Below are 19616 nucleotides of genomic sequence, written 5' to 3' on the forward strand. Positions count from 1 at the left end.
TCAGCCTGCAGTCAAGAGAGTGCTGCTTCAGACTAGAAAACTGAGAACAAGCCATAAGCAAACTGAAAACTGCTTATGACTCAATCACTCTTGTCTTCAAGGCACATGACACTATTATAAGGCATAAAAATGTCTTCCTAGTGGCTTATTCCTGCTTGATAGTCACTCCTAGTGTTCTTAAATGGTAAGATTTTTGTTAGGTTATATACCATTAAACATCTGGTTTATTTCATTACTGAGGAGGATGTGAGCCACAGGCTTCTTGGTCCATCTCTGGAGTGATGTTTGAGTGCACATCAGATAGCAACTGCATGTTTAGTTTCTTGGTGTGCAGGAGGGCAGCAGAAATTCTGTGAGAGACCATTGAGTGTAGTGAAATTATTTAATTTTCGTTATGGACGTATTTTTAAAATACAGTGCATAAAAGGTTAGATACAAAAAATATAATCATGATACAAAAATATATATACAAAAATTGTAATCATAATTTTTTATTGGTGGAGGTCATCCTGTTATCTTCTCTGTACTGTTGACATCATCTTCTTGTTTGAGATGCTGAGTAAAACTGTAACTTTACCCTCTTCCCATTTTTCTTTCTCTTTCCTGAAAGAGTTTTTCGTATGCCTCTGTACAGTCCTCATCATTTACCAGTATCAGATTTCTTTGGTATTTTGTCACCTTTGTTTAGTGACTTGCTGCTTGGCATCTTTTGGACAGCTAATTACTGTAATGATCTGGATTTCCAGACTTGCAGAGTAATCAGTTCTGGTGTGCTCTTCATAGCACAGGCTTCTGTGTGAGTGGGAATGTTCAGTAAATTATGAGAGTTGTGAATTGCTTAGGAAGCCTCACACAGAAATGCTTCATAGATCTTTAAATTAAAAAATGAGGCATTCCTTTTAAACAGCTAGATTTACTATTTCAGCCTTTTTTAAAGTAGAGACTACATTTTAAGGGACAATTAATAGAATTGCAGAACAATTTTGGAGGCTGTCAACCTTATAAACAACAGAAGGGATTTAAAAAACCATCAAACTTGTGAAGTAGGTGCAGCAGCAGCTCTAAATGATTTGTGTTTTCTGTTGAAAGATGTTGAAAAAGGTACAGCACTAAGGTTTAATTGTTCTTCTGACACTGTAGTTCTTGCTAACGCCTGGTTGCTTTGTGCATTTTGAAGCGCCTTGAGTTTTCCAAGTGTTCTGTTGCAGGTTTGCCCCTGGTGCTTAGGTCCATGTTCCTCTTCAGGAACCCAGAAGTTGCATTATTCTGGAGAGTGCTGGGGCATAAGTAATTTCTTGGCAGGAAGGAAAACTGAAACAAATGCAATGGTACTTTTCTTGGGTTTTTTGAAATCTAACTTTCCAGCCACCACGCTGGCACGTCCACTGGATGCTTGTATGTTTTGAAACCTTCATCTGACAGACTTGCATAAATCACTGGGTCTAAACACTAAACTCCAGAGGTGAATTTTCAACTTTTTCCCCAACTGTTGAGCTAATCAGCAGTTAAACAAATTGAGGACCTTGTGATGATTTTTAATAGTAGTGCATTCAAGACTTCTGTAGACACATGCTGTGACTAAATATTTATGTCGTGTCAGCTTTTTAATTTCTGTTGTGTAATAGAGATTTTACAACTGATGTAGGCGCAGTGATGATGGCAGAGATCGCCACAAACAGATATGCTTTTGGTGTTGTTAGATTTCTTATTCACAGCTATAGTATCTGCTGTGGTAATGGAACTTCTTCAAAGTATATTTTATTTTAAATAATGCCATCCTTTGAAAGCTGGATTGCCTGTCACATCTGCTCTGTAAAGAAACTGATTTCCTACTTTGAAGGGGAAGATGGAAGCCCCTGAGTTCTGTCATAAGCTTTGTCTGTGGGCATGATATGGCTTGGATGATGTTACTCATCTACAGAATGGTACCATGTGCCCCATGCAGAAGGATGATGGGTCAGCTCTAACAGCTGAGATGTTTTTTTGAAAGTATCCTCCAACAAACAGCTGATGAAAATTGCAAGTTTGTATCAGTGCTTATGAGCTGAGAGGGACACTCTCAGCCTTTCAGGATTAGGGCTTTTCCAGATTTTCTTGATCATGCTGTATAAGTTTAACCAAATATCCTGTATCTGAGTTGGCACCTTTACTGGGACTGAGAACATGATTAACTCATGATATATTACATATGCTTTGGCTATTCACAAAGGTGGTGAAACTAATAAAGAAAAGTTAAACTTCATTTAAAGAGGAGCTAATGTAAAATTGTAGCATATTTTTGGGAAAGACATCTTATTTCTCATATAAATGCCTATGTGATGTCTTCAGCAGGTGCTAACACTTTTCAGAGCTGAGGTCAGTGATAGCTCTGATTACCTCTGCTGTGGTGTCATGACCCTCATGGGTACACTTGTGTACCTCATGGGTACACAAGTGTGTGGTAGATGGTGAGAAAGAAAGTTCTCTCACACAGTAGAAAGAGGATTTCTAGCTTGCAGCTGGACGTTTGTTATGAGGCTCAAGTCAAGCAATGTACCTCTGTTTGGAAAACATTTTAAGCTTTCTCATGTTACTGAAGTGTATTTCTGTATTAGGCTTGTGAAAACTTAATCTGTGTTTAAAGTTTCTAAAATGTTTGCTAGGAAGAATTCTGCACGAAACCAAACTCAAATCTATTTTTCTTTGTACTTGCTGGAAGAGCAGTGAAAAGTTCTTTTATTCTAGTGAGTTTTTTTTTGTTTTATGCTGTTGCTGTTTGCAGGGTGAAAGTTAGTTGTCAGCACTTGCATTTGTAAATCTCTTTTTAAGGGCTGATTACTCTGGGCTGAAAGTTGGCAGGCAAGATCTCAGCCCTAGAGCATTGTTTGGGGTTTTGCATGTTTTTAAATAACAGATCTGTGTGACTGATTTGATTGAGGGAATGCATGCTGCTACTCAGACTGTAGTAACTCTAGACAGTGAAACAGAGTGCAGAAAAGCACACTTTGAATATGAATGAGAAAAATTAGAGATGTCTATAGTGAAAGCAGGAGGATTGGGGGCTACACCCCAGGGAGGTTTTTAGGGAGGTCAGCAAGAGCAGTAGGGGTTTTGTTTGCTGTGTAACAATCAAGGAGATGGCTGTCTTTTCCAAACTATTTGCAAGGTTGTGGTGCATGTGGATGCAGTGTGTTTATAAATACCTTCAGACAGTTGCACTTTAACTCTGCCCATACTGAGATACCTAAACCTGCACTAAATGCAGTGTAAAGGTTAGTTGGATGTTGGCACCACACTAACACACGCGTGTGGCTTTTGGATGAGAGCAGTCCCAGCTCCACTTAGCTTGGCACCCAGGCAAGAGTCATCATGTGGTTGTGTGCACTTATCTGTGTAGTCATTCTGTGGGCCATTGCTGGTTTGTATCTTCTGAAATTATGGAATTCTTATGGCTAGATGGCTTTGAAAATACTTGGCAAAGAATAACCGTGCTGTCAGCCTTAAAAAAACCAAAACACTACAACTGCCCAAAAAACCTCACAAAAACCTCAAAAAAAAAAAAAAATCAACCTCTCACCCCCAAACAAACCCCATATCTTTCTATTTGTGAAGGTGATTGTGGATGTTGCAGAGTGAAACCAGTAGGCTGAAATACCCATGTTTCTTGACCAGATGGTCTCAGTCCCTCCTGAAAATATTCTTGTAACTCCTCAGGTTAACCACTCATCAGGTGTCCACAGGGACAGATCTGTGCAAGTGAAGGGTGACTAATGAGAAAAGGAGTAATAAGGCACTCTTGCTGTTGCAATTACTAGTTTTGCAGATGGAGCAGTGTATTACAGTTTAGGGGATAGCAAACACTGTTGAATGTTGTGCTGTTTCTAAAGAAAAATTTTTTCCTGTATATACTTCTCTGTCTTGGCTATTTGCAAACCAAGTTTGGACTACTTTTGGTAAATCTCAATAAAAGCTAGGCAGTTTCTCTTGGGATAGATAGTTGTAGAAATAAGTACTTGAATGTCTGTAGTAGAGTCAAGAACAGAGTTATTCTCAAGTTGCTGAATTTGACTTATTACTCCATGGTGGCCAAATGGCAAGCCAGAAGGGTACAATGGTCTGCTATATTATGCATTTGCAGAATTGAAATTAATGGGTTCTTCTAAATCAGTGAAACACTGGCACAGCTTGCCCAGAGAGGTGGTGGATGCACCATTCCTGGAAGCATTCAAGGCCAGGTTGGACAGGACTCTGAGCAATCTGATTTAGTTGAAGGTGTCCCTGCTTCTTGCAGAGGAGTTAGCCTAAATGACCTTCAAAAGGCCCCTTTCAACTAAAAAACTGCTCTGTGGTTCTGTGATGAAAAAAAATTGTAATTTGGTTGTGATAGCTCAATGTTCTGCTCTAGGTAGTGCTATCTCTGTCCCAAAAGAGTTTGCCAACTTGCATTTTCCTCTTGAATGTCTCCTGCTTATTGCTGCAACATTTATTTATGCAAAGATACATTGAACTGCTGACTGGTAAACCGTATCTTTTAAAGTCATGGACAAGTTAACTCTTTAGTTGGATAATAATTTTTATTACTGCATTAAAATGCCCTATTTAACTTGTCACTAATTCAGCTGATAAACTCTTTCAAACAGTGAATACATACCTGTGGTTTCTCGAATTGCCAGTTATTGATTGTGGTTTGTAAAAATAAGCTTTTCTATGAAGAGATATATCAATACTAATGAAAAACATGCTAAAACGTATCATATGGAGAGCTTTTAACGTTCCATGATTTTTATTGGTTTTCTCTTTCCTGAAGTATCACTGCCTTTTTCAACAGCCCTTGCATTCTCTGACATGATAGTCCTGGTAGTCTGCTGTCATGTGGGTTTTGTTCCCTAGGAGTCTAATAAGTGGCAGCTCTGCAGTAGAAAAGGTGGCATTAACTTTCCAGAACAGCCCTGCATGTGGAGTCATTTTGAAGTATCTCACAACCAGTGGGATTTTGCAGCTGAGCACTTGAAATCCTGCAGACTTGTAGCAGTGGGATGTATTAAGTGAAGAAAAATTGCAACAGAAGCTCCCCCCTTCTGTGTTTGGGATCATCCTGTATGGCTTGCTCATTTGCAGAAAGGCAGAGACTCTGATCATTGTTAAAATCACGGGATTTGGAAAGCAGGTTTTATCCTCTTCAAACAAATTACTTTATTGCTGTTGTTTGGAGTGCCATTTTGATCCTTAGTGATCGAAATTCAGCTTAAATGTATGGGTTTGACATTGTAATTACTAAAAATAATTTGTTTACAAGGTGAGTGGTGTTAGTATGGTGTGTATCACAAGAAATCCATGTGTCTAATGAGAATATGATTATTAGTCTGAGTAAGCAGCATTACCTATGGCTTCAATCTAGACTTGGCCTGTGATAAGCATCTTGCATAATCTCATCTAAGGGACTTCAGAAAAGGAGTAGAGTGATATGCTGCTCTAATTGCTGGTGGCTTACCCTAGGAATTTGAAGTTGCAGTGTGCACACTGCAGTTGTGTGATGTCAGGTTAGCTGACAACCTGTCTATCCTCAGCTGCAATTAATGATTTAGCTGGGTATTTTGTGCTTGATGGCTAGTCAGCAAATGCTTTAAACGACATATATGTAGTGGAACTTTACTTTTTGTTTGACAGATTCATATGACTGCAGCTGTTTCCCTTCCCTTCCTTTATCCATAGACTTACAAAGTTCTGGTGTTAACACAATGTACCAGAGGATGGAAGAGATTGCAGCATGGCTCTGGACAGGCTGATCCTAGAAGGGAATGGGAATATGTGAGATAAATAGGTGACAGAAGGATATAAAGAGGTACCTTAACATGGATATGGGAATCAAAATGCTGAGTAGATACCACCATTGCTGACTGAAACATGCTTGTGTTTCTCTAAAGTAGCCTTTAGCTTATGAATCTGGACTAAAGCTATGCCCAAGGGTAGTATGAACAGCAGTGGAGGTTACATACAGTGAACGTGAAATGAGTAAGGAGTCTTGGGCTCTTTTTAGAAAGAAAAATTAATCCAAAATTTGGAAAGGCTAAACAGAATTTCTTTAAAAAACATGAACAGAAGTGTTCTCCAAGAGGCTTAGACACTTCATGCAGTGCTAAAGTGTCTGCCTCTTCCCATGCATGGCTTTGAGCAACACAGTCTGGCTATTTAATACTGCTTTTGAAAAATTGCTTTCATCCTGAGGATGGTTTTTGGTTATTTTATAAAATATAAACATCCTGAATGAATTCCAGACTTTGTTACATAACCTGTGAGTATATTTGTGTGTAACACTGTGAGGGATGGTGTAATTTTTTAGTTCCATTTTAATGTAGTTTTTTGTCCATGCCATTTCTTCCTTAAATAATTTCTATTCCAGGATGAGAGACATAGTGTTAAGAAAAGAAACTTCTGAGACTGTAACAGTGACTTGTGTTTCTTTTGAAAACATGCTTTTCATGCTAACTTCCCATCAATACCACGAGGTAATAAGCAACTGTTCATGCTGAAATGTTCATCTTCTTGGGGATGTTTCTTCAGCTATATGTATGAAATACCATTTGCATAATCCTGTAATACAGGTGCTCAAATCAGTTTATAGCTGAACATAGTAATTTTCTTTGAAAATGTTGGAATGTATTCAGTCAGTTGCATTTGATATTTGCTTTTGTCCATTTCAAAATACAGTGTAAAGGAGACTCATGGAAAGTCATAATGCTCTAGACTGAAAGTTTTCATAAATCTAGTCTTGGAGTCAAGGTAGCCTAAAAGGAGCTTTTGTTCCTAAAGAATGGAACATTACCATTAACTGACATATGCTACAAATCTTTACATTTTCATTTTGGGAGATTGCATATTTGGTGTGACCAACTTGTAGGCAATAAATCTTTCTCATCTGTTGTTACACATACCGTACTGGAATTTCCTGTGAATAAAAAACTAGAAAAGCATTTTACATCTTTTTAGAAAAGAAAAAATTAAAAAGCCTGTTTTTCACACCTCAATATTTACTTTAAGACTTCACGCTTTAAATTAGCTTTTACTGGGTTTTTGGTGACTTTTAAAAATAACAGCACTAAATAATAGCATCAAATTTCAAAGCAATGTCACTGTCAGACTTTCAACTCTACTGAGTTTTTTACTTGTTTAATCAAATGAAATAAGATTTTGGGATGATAGAGCAGAAGAACTGGTTGATCATTACTAGTCTAGTAGAACTGTTGTAACATGTTTCTTAAATCTTGCAAAGATAAAATGACCATGAAAGTAGTTATAGAAGAAGGGTTAGTTTGTGACTAAATGCTTCTTAGTGAATGGAGTCTGCAGGTGGGATGAAGATTTGAAATGCAGTCTGAATAAGTAAGGTGAGAATCAAGAGAAACTTTCCCAGTGGAATTTCCCTGCCCAGTGCTGTGGCAAGTGTTCATCTGTAATCCCCAGTGACTGGGAGCTGAGTGTATCTGCAAGGTGGCTTTATCCTCATTTTATGTTTTCTCTGGACGCATAATCCTGACTGAATTGTGTGGAAGTTCTTTGGGCCTTTGCTCTGAGTCAGGGTGGCGTGTCTGCAGTGGCTGTGATTGTCAGGAATTTCAACAACCACTTACAGAATCTTTTGTCTTCTTATTTCTGCAGCTTACAAAGGTGACCAGTAAAGTTCTCTCTGAGCAGCCAAAAAGCAGACAGCTCATGACTTCTGATCAGGACACTAAAGTTGTGGCTGAACCGCAGGTGCAGCAAGTACAAGAAGTTAAGGACGGTTCTCATCTAGTAAGTATTCTAATTGCATGTTCCCCTGGTGTGTTTTAGGAAACATTGTGTTTTCACTAAGTCTTAATCAAAAGTGTAGGTCAGAACATTTTAGAAGACAGTTGGCTGACAGAAAGCTCTGAAACATTAAACAGCCAGAACAGAGCTGTTGGAGGTGGTTAATTCTCCATACTGATTAGGAACTCAACTTAACTTTGTTGGAGGTGGTTAATTCTCCATACTGATTAGGAACTCAACTTAACTTTGCTTCAGCCCTTTGGGGATTTACATAAACTTCAAGATATGACAGTTTGCAGTCATTTAAGGTACATGGGTTTTTAGGCTATGCAGGAATTGTATCACTAATCTTGAATTAGGTTCTTGCTCACACCTTGCCGTGTCAGGAAAATGCAGAGAATGCGCTTTGTATGTATGTGTAATTGAAAAAAGCACAAACCCATACAAGCAGGATTTGGCAGTCTGTAACAGGAATTTTGCTCAGTCAGTTGTGCCAAGTGGCACGTGCTGCTGTTGCTGTGCTGCTGTGCAGGATCCAGTGAGTGGCTGTATGAGATGCTTTTGGCAGAGTGTACTGTAGATTGTACTGTGTGCATATATGTTGTAGTAGTATGTCTTCAAGAAGATTGAAGACTTGATTTTTATTCAAATATGTTCAAATTTGTCTTAGTTAACTATACTGGGAAGAATGTTTCCTCTTGGGACATGTTGAAGGGTTTGGTTTCATTGTACGTTCTGGCAGAAGTTTCAATTGTGCTATGCTAAGCAGCAGATACTTCCTGCTTCCAACTTAGCTTGGAGCAAGCACTAGGGAGCATTCTGAAAAACTCATGCTTTTTTTTTTTTTTTTTCCTGAGTTCTCTGTTTTACAATTCTTAGATGTGAATTTTTACTTATTTGACAGTAGAGGAAAAAATTCAACCTGGTTTTCTGCCGTACTTCCGGAAGTTGAACTTCTGAGATGTGCTGGGGATTTTTTTTGTGGGTGGGGTGGGGTGGGGGGTGGGGGTTGGTTTCTTTCTTTTTTTCTCTTTTCTGTACCCAGGGCATTAGTGCCAATAAACTTGAGTAAGAGTGGCTTTCAGATTTTCTTCAAGAGCTTGAAGCTGTCTGTGCATTTGCATTTCAGCAGGTGCATTAGCATTAAAGACAATGCATTGGTCTTCATATGGGTGCTACTTCTTTTAATTTGACATACTAGAATTTTTATTTTAAAAAATTGTATTAAAATTTTAATTCCTGTTCTTCCCTACTTATTTGGAGAAAAAGAGCATAACCATTTGTTTATATTTTAGGAGACCTTACTGTTCTTTTCATGAGAAGAGAAAGCTGATGTCAGTTTAGATATCTTGGAATGTACCCATAGTGCTGTAATGGTACATTTCAAATAACTTGTTCTATTGTGATTAAAGCTTTTCTTTGGCTGAATATTTTGTCTGAAAAAGATGAGACCTTTTAGGTCTAATAAGGTAGCTTATTAGGCTTTAAGTTATACCAATATGAGACTCTTATGTGTACAACATCAGAAGGTCATTCTGGTATGAGCATAATTACCAATATATTCTGTTAACAGTGGTGTTTTCAAAATGGTCCCTTCTGTAATGCCATGCTTCCATGAGTTGATTTTTGTCAGTGCTTCAGGACTTCACTTGCAAGTTCTGTGAACAAGATTATAGTTGGAGAAAAACTTCACAGAGTGCAGGAAAGAATTAGCAAACTGAAATCATTAAGACACTTCCATCCTTCCATACATGTGATAGGAAGGAAAAAAAAACTTCTGGAGTCCTGGCTCTATTGTCTTTAGCAAGTACATACTTCAGATCAGGTGCAAACCACCTGCTGTTTCTTGTGTTTTAATTATTTTGAGATCAGAGGGCTAGACTGCAAAAAGACGTAGGTGCATGTTTGTGCTGATCATTATTTCAGTGTGCATTTGATATGGGGCCATACTGCCCTGGCACCTAGTGAGCTTTCTAGGAGTCTGATTTTAATAGACTTATAAAAAATGTGCTGAATTGAGTTCCCAGCTGTTTTGGCTGTGCTGTTCCACTGGGATATCTTGATATACCTTGTCCAAATGCTTTTGTTCAGGAAGAAAGTTTTTTCAATGGGGAATTCTGATGCACTTCTCTAGATCATGTAAAAGCAGGTATTAGGCTAGTTCTTCATTGGAAGTGGTTATATAAAGTATTTTTTTGTTTTCTCTTTGAACAATAACTAAATTTTTCTAATTATGAACTTAGTCGTTCTGTTATTTGGCAAGAACAAAACTGAAGACATTCTACTATGAGTAATGTTCAATAGGTAATCAGTAGTGACTAAATTAAAATGAATGTTTTGATGTTTGGATAGAATCCTTCAGAAATCACTTTTCAGGGTTGCTGCTTACATATACATGGGTCACTTGTTCACTAACATATTTCAAAGTATTAACCTCAGAGTGAGTGAGACAGTCTTTTCTTCTGCATTGGAGTAGCTATGAAACTATGCTATTTAAAGCATAATCTAGATCAATCACAAGTCTAGTATGGTTCTAGTCTAGCTGGTTCATTACCAACACAACCAATCAGTTTGGCTGATTCTAGTGGTATTTAACAGCAGAATTTTGCACACAAGTTGTTTGAAAGAAATTGGCATCTTGAGGATCTTCATGGATTTCTTGTCAATAGTAGATCAGATCTACACTATAGCTAGTATATAGTTTAAGTCTTACAGTATCCTATAAGTATAGCTTAGAGGATACTAGCAGATTCTTAGCTTTGATGGTTTTCTTAGCTTTGGGAGTTGAAAACATTAAACTTCTTTGAAGTTTTTTCAACTTCTTTGACCTAGAGATGGGCTTTGTCACTTCAGATGACACCTGCCAATAGACTATTTGTATCCTGATTGACAATTACTCTTTCTGAGAGAGCCCTTGTTAGGCTGGACCCAGGAGAGTCGGCGTTTAAGAAGCAGTTCACTCCATTTTAATTCACTTCTGTGCTTCCTTTTCAATAGTAGCTCTTTGCTGCTAGAAATTAGGTTACTCTGAGGGAAGAGGCCAAGGTGCAAATCCCATGGTAGAAGTAGTTTGTATGTCCTGTCTCTGTCAGATAAGATTTAACTGACCTTTAGTGCTAAAGGTATGTACAGTCTTCTTCCTTGCTTGTTGAGTCTAAACTCTTCCTCTGCCATGCTAACATTTGAATGTGTGGCCTCTCAGAGCACTTTCCAAGGACCAAAGAATTTTCTTTCCTTGATTAGTCAAATTGAAGACCTGATCTGGAAATTTGAAAATATATTTAGAAGGGATTCTTGTCACCAAGCGACAAGTTCTGCAAATGTGTGTTCCAGTGCAGGATATTACAGTGAGGCCATTTAAACTTGCCATCTGATTGCAATATTGGCATCACCCATTCTTTCCCTAGCTGAATAATTACCATGGTGCTTCCATGGGTTTCTGTAAATGGGAATTCTAATCTGTGTGGTACACTGATTTTTGTCAGTCCTTATAGCTACTGTAAACAAAAGTTCAATCCTACTGTTGCTCAAAATAGGGGGAAAAATATCTAGAGCTTTCTGAAAGATGGCACTTAATTTTACTTTCCAAAAATGTTTTTCCTAGGAAATACTATAAAAGGATGTCTCAGGCTTATTGCTGCTAGATTATGTTGTTCAAAAATCCTTTTGCAGCCCATTCAAGAATAAGCCTCAAAATGTAAAGGAACTAAGGAAGTCAAGTTTACTAGTTTCATACAGGACCATGTGCTCAGTGAAAATTCAATATACCATATAAACCTCAGATCACTGGACAATACACAGTATTACATGCAGTATGTGCCAATTTAATGTTAAGCAGCAGTTTCTATAATGAGTAGGTGGTATTCAAGAGACCATGACTAGCTTTAAACAAGAAATGGGAGAATTAGACTTTAAACTGGACATCTACAGTATCAGCATCACGAAGGATCAATACTGGTCGGTGTTTGCTCTTTCTGTCATGGTATTCTAGATTTAGGCCATAAGAAAAGTGAATAAGGCCATAAGAATAGTTTTTTACATGTACATGATGTCTAATGCTCATGTTTAATTATTTCAGTGTGTGGAATTAGCAGTCCATTAGCCGTGATCTGTTGGAGGGAAAGTCAGGCGATTTGATCAGCTGTTTCAGAAGCCTGCAGTAGTGTCACTGGAACATCTGTTGTGAGGCTGCTCTTCTGTGTTCCCTTCCTTGGTGATGGGCATGGCATCAGGTGTGGCCTGGGAGTGCAGCATAATCGCTGTTTCTTCAGAACTTGTTACAGTTGCATGACTTTGTTATAGAGAAAGAATAAAGGAAGTTAGATTTTGGTGGGTTGTAAGGACTGTTTTGGCCTGTGTTATTGTAACTTGGAATCTAGATTATATTTTTAAATTTAGGCCCATAAGGCTATATTTGGGATAAACCCTTACTCCTTGGCAAAGAATAAGTACATTGAGAAATGAAAGATGGGTAAGTATACTCTAGTTAATAAGCATGTTGACTTCTTGCCTTCTGTGTAGGTGTGTACAGGACATAGGACTAAATACCTATTAAAAAAAAGTAATTGTTCAGGTTATGAAAGTGCTGCTTCAGAACATTTTTGTTTCATGCAGTCAGAAAACCTGTTTAGGTTTTGAGTAGATGAGAAATATACTTTGAGTAGATGAGCTAAAATATGCATGAATAAAGGGAAAAAACCCAAAACAACATAACAAAATTTACTCCCCAGACAAGTTGGGCTCTGAAGTAGCAGAGCATGAACTCTGTTAAGTGCTTTTCAAGTTGGTGGCACTGTTAAGCTTAGCCAGAAGGTGCCTCGAGTGATGTAGTATAACAGGAGTGGCATTTTCTGCTTAAATTCATGTTGCCTTTTTTTTCTTAAAGTTATAATCCCACACTAAATAGTATTGAGAAATTTGACTTAATGAATGTGCTCTGTAGCTGCTTTAAAATAGAAATTATCCCTGGAACCCTGAGATAAAAACAAAGGAACAAGTACAAAATGTGCTCTTGCACATGAGAACGGTATGGGAAAACTGGAATAAGTTTCTGCTTGCCTGAGCTGCTTCACCTCTTTTCTTCCCATTAGTTGATAGGAGAAGTGGTTGTTAAGGCACTGGAAAAGTGGACTTTGGCCTGGTCTGTCTCTTAAAGACACTTAGCTCCTCTCTAGAAAGCACGAGTTAGTAATGGTTAAATCACAAAGGGAAAAATCTTGCTATTTGTTTATCTGATAAGGGAGTTTTCTGAATAGTTGTGAATTTTTTAAGTATTACTGTGACTTTAAACTGACATTAAAAACAGTTAAATTGTTTGCTCATGGCATTTCTTCAAAAAAACTATTATAAGTAACTCCCTCCCCCTTTGCCTGTTCTCGGTTCCAGGGAATGCTAAAGAGAGGAGTGACTTGGCATAGTTTTCAGTCTGGATCCAAGCATGTTGAATAACTTTGTCCCAGGGGAGAATTGAAAAAAATGCAGCAGATGGCAGCAATGATGCATCAGACTTCCTATCCTTAGGAACAGTGTAGCTGCAGGCACTTGGAGTCTTCCTGGGTCGGTTAAGGGTGGGGGGGGGAGGGTAGTTTTACTCTGATCTTACTTTACAATTTCAAAGCAGTCTTGCCGAAGAGGGGATGTACTTTTTTGGTCAATTTAGCAATCTTTCATGGTGAGAGTTAGTGGAATATTAGTTGCCATAAGGTGCACAACCAGTGGAAAAATAGCACTGAGTTGTGTTTGTCTGAAAGAACATTTGAAATAGAGTTTAAGGGTCTGTCTTGTCTTACTCTTATTGATTTTCAGTATCTTTTAAGTAACAGAGTAGGGTGGTGCTGTAGTTGTACACTCTATAAGCTCTCTGAAGTATGGGGTCCAAATCTGAAATAATAGCAATGTATTTGAGAGAAGGTCTAAGTGATGTGAGGCAATGGAAAGGCAAAGAATAACAAATCTGTTTAGGGTAGAAAAAGATTGCTGGGTATTTTCAGCTTTTTTATTGGGGTTTTATATTTGAAGAAACAGAACCACTTTTTATTAGCAACTACAAGAACTTATATTAACAGAAGTATTTAAATATATAAATACATGTGTATAAAAAAGGTTTAGTTGTTACAAGGTCAGAAGGAGTCTGTATATGTACAACAATGAAAACTATACTGAGGACAGACTTTTGGAAGGAATAGCATTCAGTCAAATTACTTTTTAAATATTTCTGAGTTTTTACTAAAGGATACACAGTTTTTTTCTGAGCTGAAGTATAATTAATCCTGTCACAGTACCATGAGGTGGGTAAATGATCTTGAGGCCCCCTTCAGTGCTATAAGTCACTGAGGAATTACATATTCTTTTTTTTTTTTCATGCAGATAACAAATTTTAAAAAAAGGCTTGGAACAGAATTAGCTTCTGATAACGTACAATGACTGCTCAATGGAATACATGAGGTCTTATCTATCTTTAGCCTGTTTTTCCTAAAGAAGTAATTGTGGTGTAGGTTCAGCTCTGGGGGAAGGGAGGAGAAGGAGAAAATGGTCCAAAAAGTGTTTGATCTACATGTCAGATTTAAACCTGTCAAACCAGAATAGGTTTTTCCTTGTATAGAAGGTGGGAGTTGTAGTAAATATGAAAACAACTAGTTTCTGGCACATATAGGCATTGTGAAAGATGTTATTTAAATATTTTAACTATTTGGATGAACAAAACTTTTTAGGAAACAATAGAAATTCATAAGACTCAGTAATACTCCTAAACAGACTGTAATCTCATTAGAAGGAGTATTTGGCTTGAATATTACAGTGTATATGATGAAATACTGAAACATTGCTCAGCAACTGGGATTTGGACTTTGAGTGGCAATGACATATGAACCCCTGCATGGTTTTAAAGTGTGCTATTTTTGGCAGTTGGGTGTTGGCTTGTCTCCTCAGTAGCCATAGAAAGTTAGTGTAAAGAGGAAGGTGATTTGCAATGAGAAGACCCTCTGACACTACTTATTAAACATGGGCTGCTGCTTCAGTAAAGAATTGAGTAACAGCACGAGTGAGGAGAAAACCAGCTTGTTACAAAAATCTGTGGAAGAGGAAGCACCAAAGTCAAGGATAAGTAAAACTTTATCTTCAATTTTTGGAACTGTGGAAAGCCAGGATCAGCATACAGTGGGAAGGACGGTTAATGGGGCAGCTGTGACAGTTGGCATTGAACGTGTTTGTAGTGATGATTGCGCAGTGTCAGATTCTAAATCTGGTTTTTGGGGTAGAAAAGGAAAATATTCATCATATAACAGCATGGGGAATACTCCTCATACCAGACCTAGGAGGACGTATGGCAGACCTTTTAGCTTCTTTAATTCCTTTAGTCACCTCTTGAAAGTCTCTGGTACATATGGAAATCTGCAGAGAAGCGAAGAAAAGAAAGACAAGATTATTAAAAAAAGAGCACCTAAAAAACTTAATAGTAACGGTCAGCATATGAACAATGTAGAAAATAGCAATAGCAATATTAATAATGAAAATGTACCTTCACAAGAGCATTGCTTGTTTGATCATATTTCTAATCCACATGTAGCAGATTTCATAGACAAAGGCTTACAGAGTGAAATTTCCTTAAATAGAAATTCTCTGGAGGATTATGCAGTTACATGTGACCATTCAAGGCAAAATGAAACAAGAGTAAATGTTGAAGACAGCAAGAGTGACAGCTTACAGAAAGTTTTGAGTTCATATAGAGAGATGTCTGCAACATTTTCCTGTCTTGATGTAGACAACAGTCAAAATGTGAAAGACAAGGAGTTTTACAGCATTTGTGTTGTAGATGCCGAAGATCTGAAAGGGGATGAAGAGGTGCCAGCTACTGTGCATGAAGAGACTGCAGCAGACGTAGATAACTCAGCTGTTACTGATGAAGGAATGTGCACCATGGCACGACCTCTAGACAGAGGGAAGGAATTTCCAATGCAACAATTGGCACAAATGGAAGCTAAGTTTAATTCACAGAAAGAACTGTTTGAGTATAAAAAAGAGGATAAACCAAACATGGCTAAAAAAGATACAAAGGAGTATTGTAGCTTAGACATCCAGTGTTCCTTTGATAACTTACTGACTGACAGGTATCAGGTGCAGAGGTTAAATACTGACAGTACAGTAACAGATGTCTTAAAAGCAAAAGTGCCTGGTGAAATCATCCCTGAGAATCAGCAAGAGGAAGTATATACCATGGGTAGTGCTGCCAGTTGGAATGAATCACTGCATACAGCTTGTGATTCTGTGAAGCCTGTGGATGCTGCTGGAGAGGACCAATACAGCCCTAACTCAGAAAAGGTGAAAATCAGTGATCATATTTCCAATGTGTTGTTAAACACTGGAGTATCTAATTCAGGAAAAACTGAGGGAAGTAATCATTCTGATGTTGGACCACTTGTTGTGCCACTAACTAGGCATCCCTCGAGTGTTGTAGAGCAAATAAATACCAAACAGGTGGTAGACGACATAGGGGGTAACTTTAAATTATCATTAGAGTTACATGAAATGGACAATGTAGAAAAACTTGATGAAGAAGTCTGCTTTCTAGAGCCAGAAAGTGAAGTAAACTCAAATGTAGAAAAGAAAACACTTGAAAAAACATGTGGTGATAGCCAAACATTTTCACCAGACTCTAGTGAACATCACAGCAGTTTCAAAGAATCCTTGAAAGAGGGAGAGCAATGCACTGGTACAATTTTGCATAGCTGTGAAGCTTTGAACATGGATGAAACACAGCTAAACTTGGAGGAAGGTTCTGATTTTCAATCTCATATTAAGGATTGCACTGAAATCAGGGCATCATCGGAAGCTGCAATCCACAGTGGCATGGAGGAGGAGATCTGTGTGAGTGCCACTGAACTAAAAGGTGACTTTCTTGAGGAAGCTGGTAACTTGAGCAGAACTAGTTCAGGGATAAATGATGGCACTGTGACATCTCATGCACATAATCCAAGCACAGATGAAATGTTCCTACAGGAAAACAGCCTAGAGTGTCAGGTTTCACAAGAGTTAATAGAGAATAAAGGTAAAGTATGCAAATATTCAAATTCGGATAACAAAACCAGTGTCTCCTCTGTGTTTGTGGAATGTGAGCGTATGAATAAAATAGATATGAACAGCAGACAAGATGAACAACAGGATATGTGTTCCTTCAACGCAGTGGAAAATCAATGGAGTGCCGAGACGGAGTCAGCCAAAATAGCTGGGCATGTAGTAGAATCTGTAAAACAGACAAAATTTGAAGGTCAACTAAATGAGTCCATTGATAACAAGGCAGAAAATGTGAAACAGAGTCTGGATGCTAACATTGCTGATTGTGATAAAGGCATCTTCAATTGCAGTAAAGGCTTGGCTGACAGTCAGAATGCTCCCTCTGACTCCACTGTACCTGCACTCATGGACAGTTGTATGTACAGGAGTGTAAAACTAAAAGATGCCTCTAAAAATCTGGAAGATGCCAGTAAAGTCTTAAAGAAAGACCATAACTTTTTGCCTGTGTTGTGTCAAAATGCATGTTCTCATGAGCATGACAAGCCAGCAGAAGTGCCTGAGTTGTGTCACTGTGCCAGTCCAGAGCCAGAAGTTGGGAACACTCAAATTTCTGTTGGGCCTTTTACTGAGGAAAGATCAGAAACTCATGAAAAAAGTATGTGTCATGTAAATGAATATAATTTACAGGATGGTGAAGTAAACCAGTATGTCAGCATCCACACAAAGGAGAACCTCACTGGTTTTGGTTTATCAGCTGAGAATCTAGAACCTTCTACCAGGGGGAATTTGAAGCCGTTGCAAGCCAAGACTACTGAACTGAAAAACACCAGTTACATATTAAATTCTCAGATGAATGACTTGACCACAAGCTGGGAACAGATGCGGCCAGATCACAAGATTTTCTCAAACAAAGAGCTTGGCGTTTGTGTTGACCCAAAGCAGGTAGACAAATATGCTGCTACTCCTTCCTATGAAATACCCAGTGCCTCTCCTGGTGCAGCAGGATTTCAGCAAAGCAGACAGCAGTGCATGTTAGGTCTGATGGAAGATGGATCAAGTGACCAGAAGCACTCATGTGACCTGGACGGACAAAATCCCCACGTTGAAATGTGGTCACATTTCATCAATCTTCAGACTGGCAGGGCTGATTGGACAAATCAGCTGCTTTCTGACACAGTTCCTTCTGGTAATGGTGACTATCTAGTGGGCTTTTTATGGAATAATGCAGCTTCTAATGATACCATGAAGAATGACAGAGTGTGTATAGTTAATGAAAACTTCCAGAATGAACCTGAAAATTTACCAAGTGCTTCATGTACAGTGGAAACATACCCATATCAGCTGCTAGCACTGGAATATACTGGTACATGGGGATGGCACAATAAAGATGAACTTGTAAGTATTCTGCAGAAGTGATTTGCTCTTAAAGCTTAAAGCTGAAGCTAGAAGTTTGACTAAACCAAGTCAAACTGTGGTTTCATTCGTTAAATAGGTGTTATTTTGTCCTGAACCTGATGACTCCCTTTCCTTTGAAAAACTGAATGCTTTACAGAATGCAGAAGTAAATTTTGCTGAATATTGATTTTTTTTCTGTTTACTTTGTGTGAAAGTTCAGTCATTGGCAAAATAACTTGATTGCAGGTTCTCAGTTTCAACTGAACTTAAGATAAATAGTGTGCAGAAAGGAAGCTTGCTACAAACCATTCTTAGTGCTCTTTAGCTTTGTATAGGAAGAAGTGTTTGTGGATTTCTTGAAGCTTTTCAATTAGGAAATCTTTTCCTCACTTCTGGAGGTGATTAGTCCTGTAGAGAGGAGTGGCTGCAGAAGTAAGAGGAAAGAGCTAGGCTGGATCTTGGCTAGCTGCACTAAAAAACAAGCAAAGCTGTCTGGACACAATCCTGAGCTGCTCTGTGACCCTGCTCAGGCAGGAAGGTTGGGCTGGATGACTTCCAGTGGTCCCCTCCAGCCTTACCTACTCTGCAGAAGTCAACCTGTAGCAGCTGCTCCTCCTTTTACTTCCCTGCTGAGCTTCCCTGAAATTGTTCCCCTCACTGGCGGTGTTGGAACAGCTGCTCTGACCTTGCCCAGCACTTGCAGTGTGGGCAGTGGATTGTGTTCAAGGCTGTTTGCTCTCTCCTGGGGGAACTTCTTATATTAAAAATGGAAACTGATGGATCTTGCTGGCATCTTTGAATCTTACTATGAAAGTAGTTATGTCAAACACTTCCACTTTTTGTAAGTCTTCTCTGTCATTCAAGAGATGTGTTTAAGTAAAATTTTTTAATTTTTTAAAATTTTCTGGATATATTTTCTAAGTGTTGTGATAGTAAGTATTTGAATGCATGTGTTTAAGAAGATTTAAAGCTTTGTTGGGTTTTGGAGTGCTTGTCTTTAAACACTGTAATGTTCCTAGCATCTGTAAATTTAGAAAGCAGATTTTTTAATAAGCTTTTTTAGTGTATCTTATCATGAACAATATTCTTTCCCAGTGTAATTACATTAAAACACTCAACGTATATTTTTTGTGTGGAATAATTCAATGCTTTTTGCTCAAACATAAGCAAAACAAGTCTCTTGTTACTCTAAAGTATTGTAGTAGATGTTTGCCCTGCAGAGAGCCTTCTTTCTTAAGCACAGATGTGACCATATGGTATATAACCATATGTAATCATTAAGTATGTTCAATTCCAATCCAGGTTAAAAGAGATTATCTTGACATGATTTAACTGGATATGGTTATTCAAAATGCTCTGTTCCTCCTCTAAGTGTAGTAACAGAAGTTGTCATGCACATCTTACTGCTTTCAATTTTCCATAATATTTCATGAAAACTGTTACAT

The 19616-nt window shown here is 38.2% G+C and overlaps 1 protein-coding gene across 1 annotated transcript in view; it reads left to right on the forward strand.

The window, feature by feature from the left end:
* LARP4B (La ribonucleoprotein 4B) overlaps positions 1-19616 on the forward strand; it is a 55956-nt gene that overhangs the window by 10672 nt on the left and 25668 nt on the right. The window contains exon 2 of the mRNA XM_084223298.1: positions 7636-7770. Within this exon, the coding sequence (XP_084079424.1) occupies positions 7690-7770 (81 nt within the window). The 5' untranslated portion in view covers positions 7636-7689. The remainder of the gene's footprint in view (positions 1-7635; positions 7771-19616) is intronic.

This window comes from Fringilla coelebs (genome assembly GCF_963513975.1).
Source record: "Fringilla coelebs genome assembly, chromosome: 1".
Lineage (NCBI taxonomy): Eukaryota > Metazoa > Chordata > Aves > Passeriformes > Fringillidae > Fringilla > Fringilla coelebs.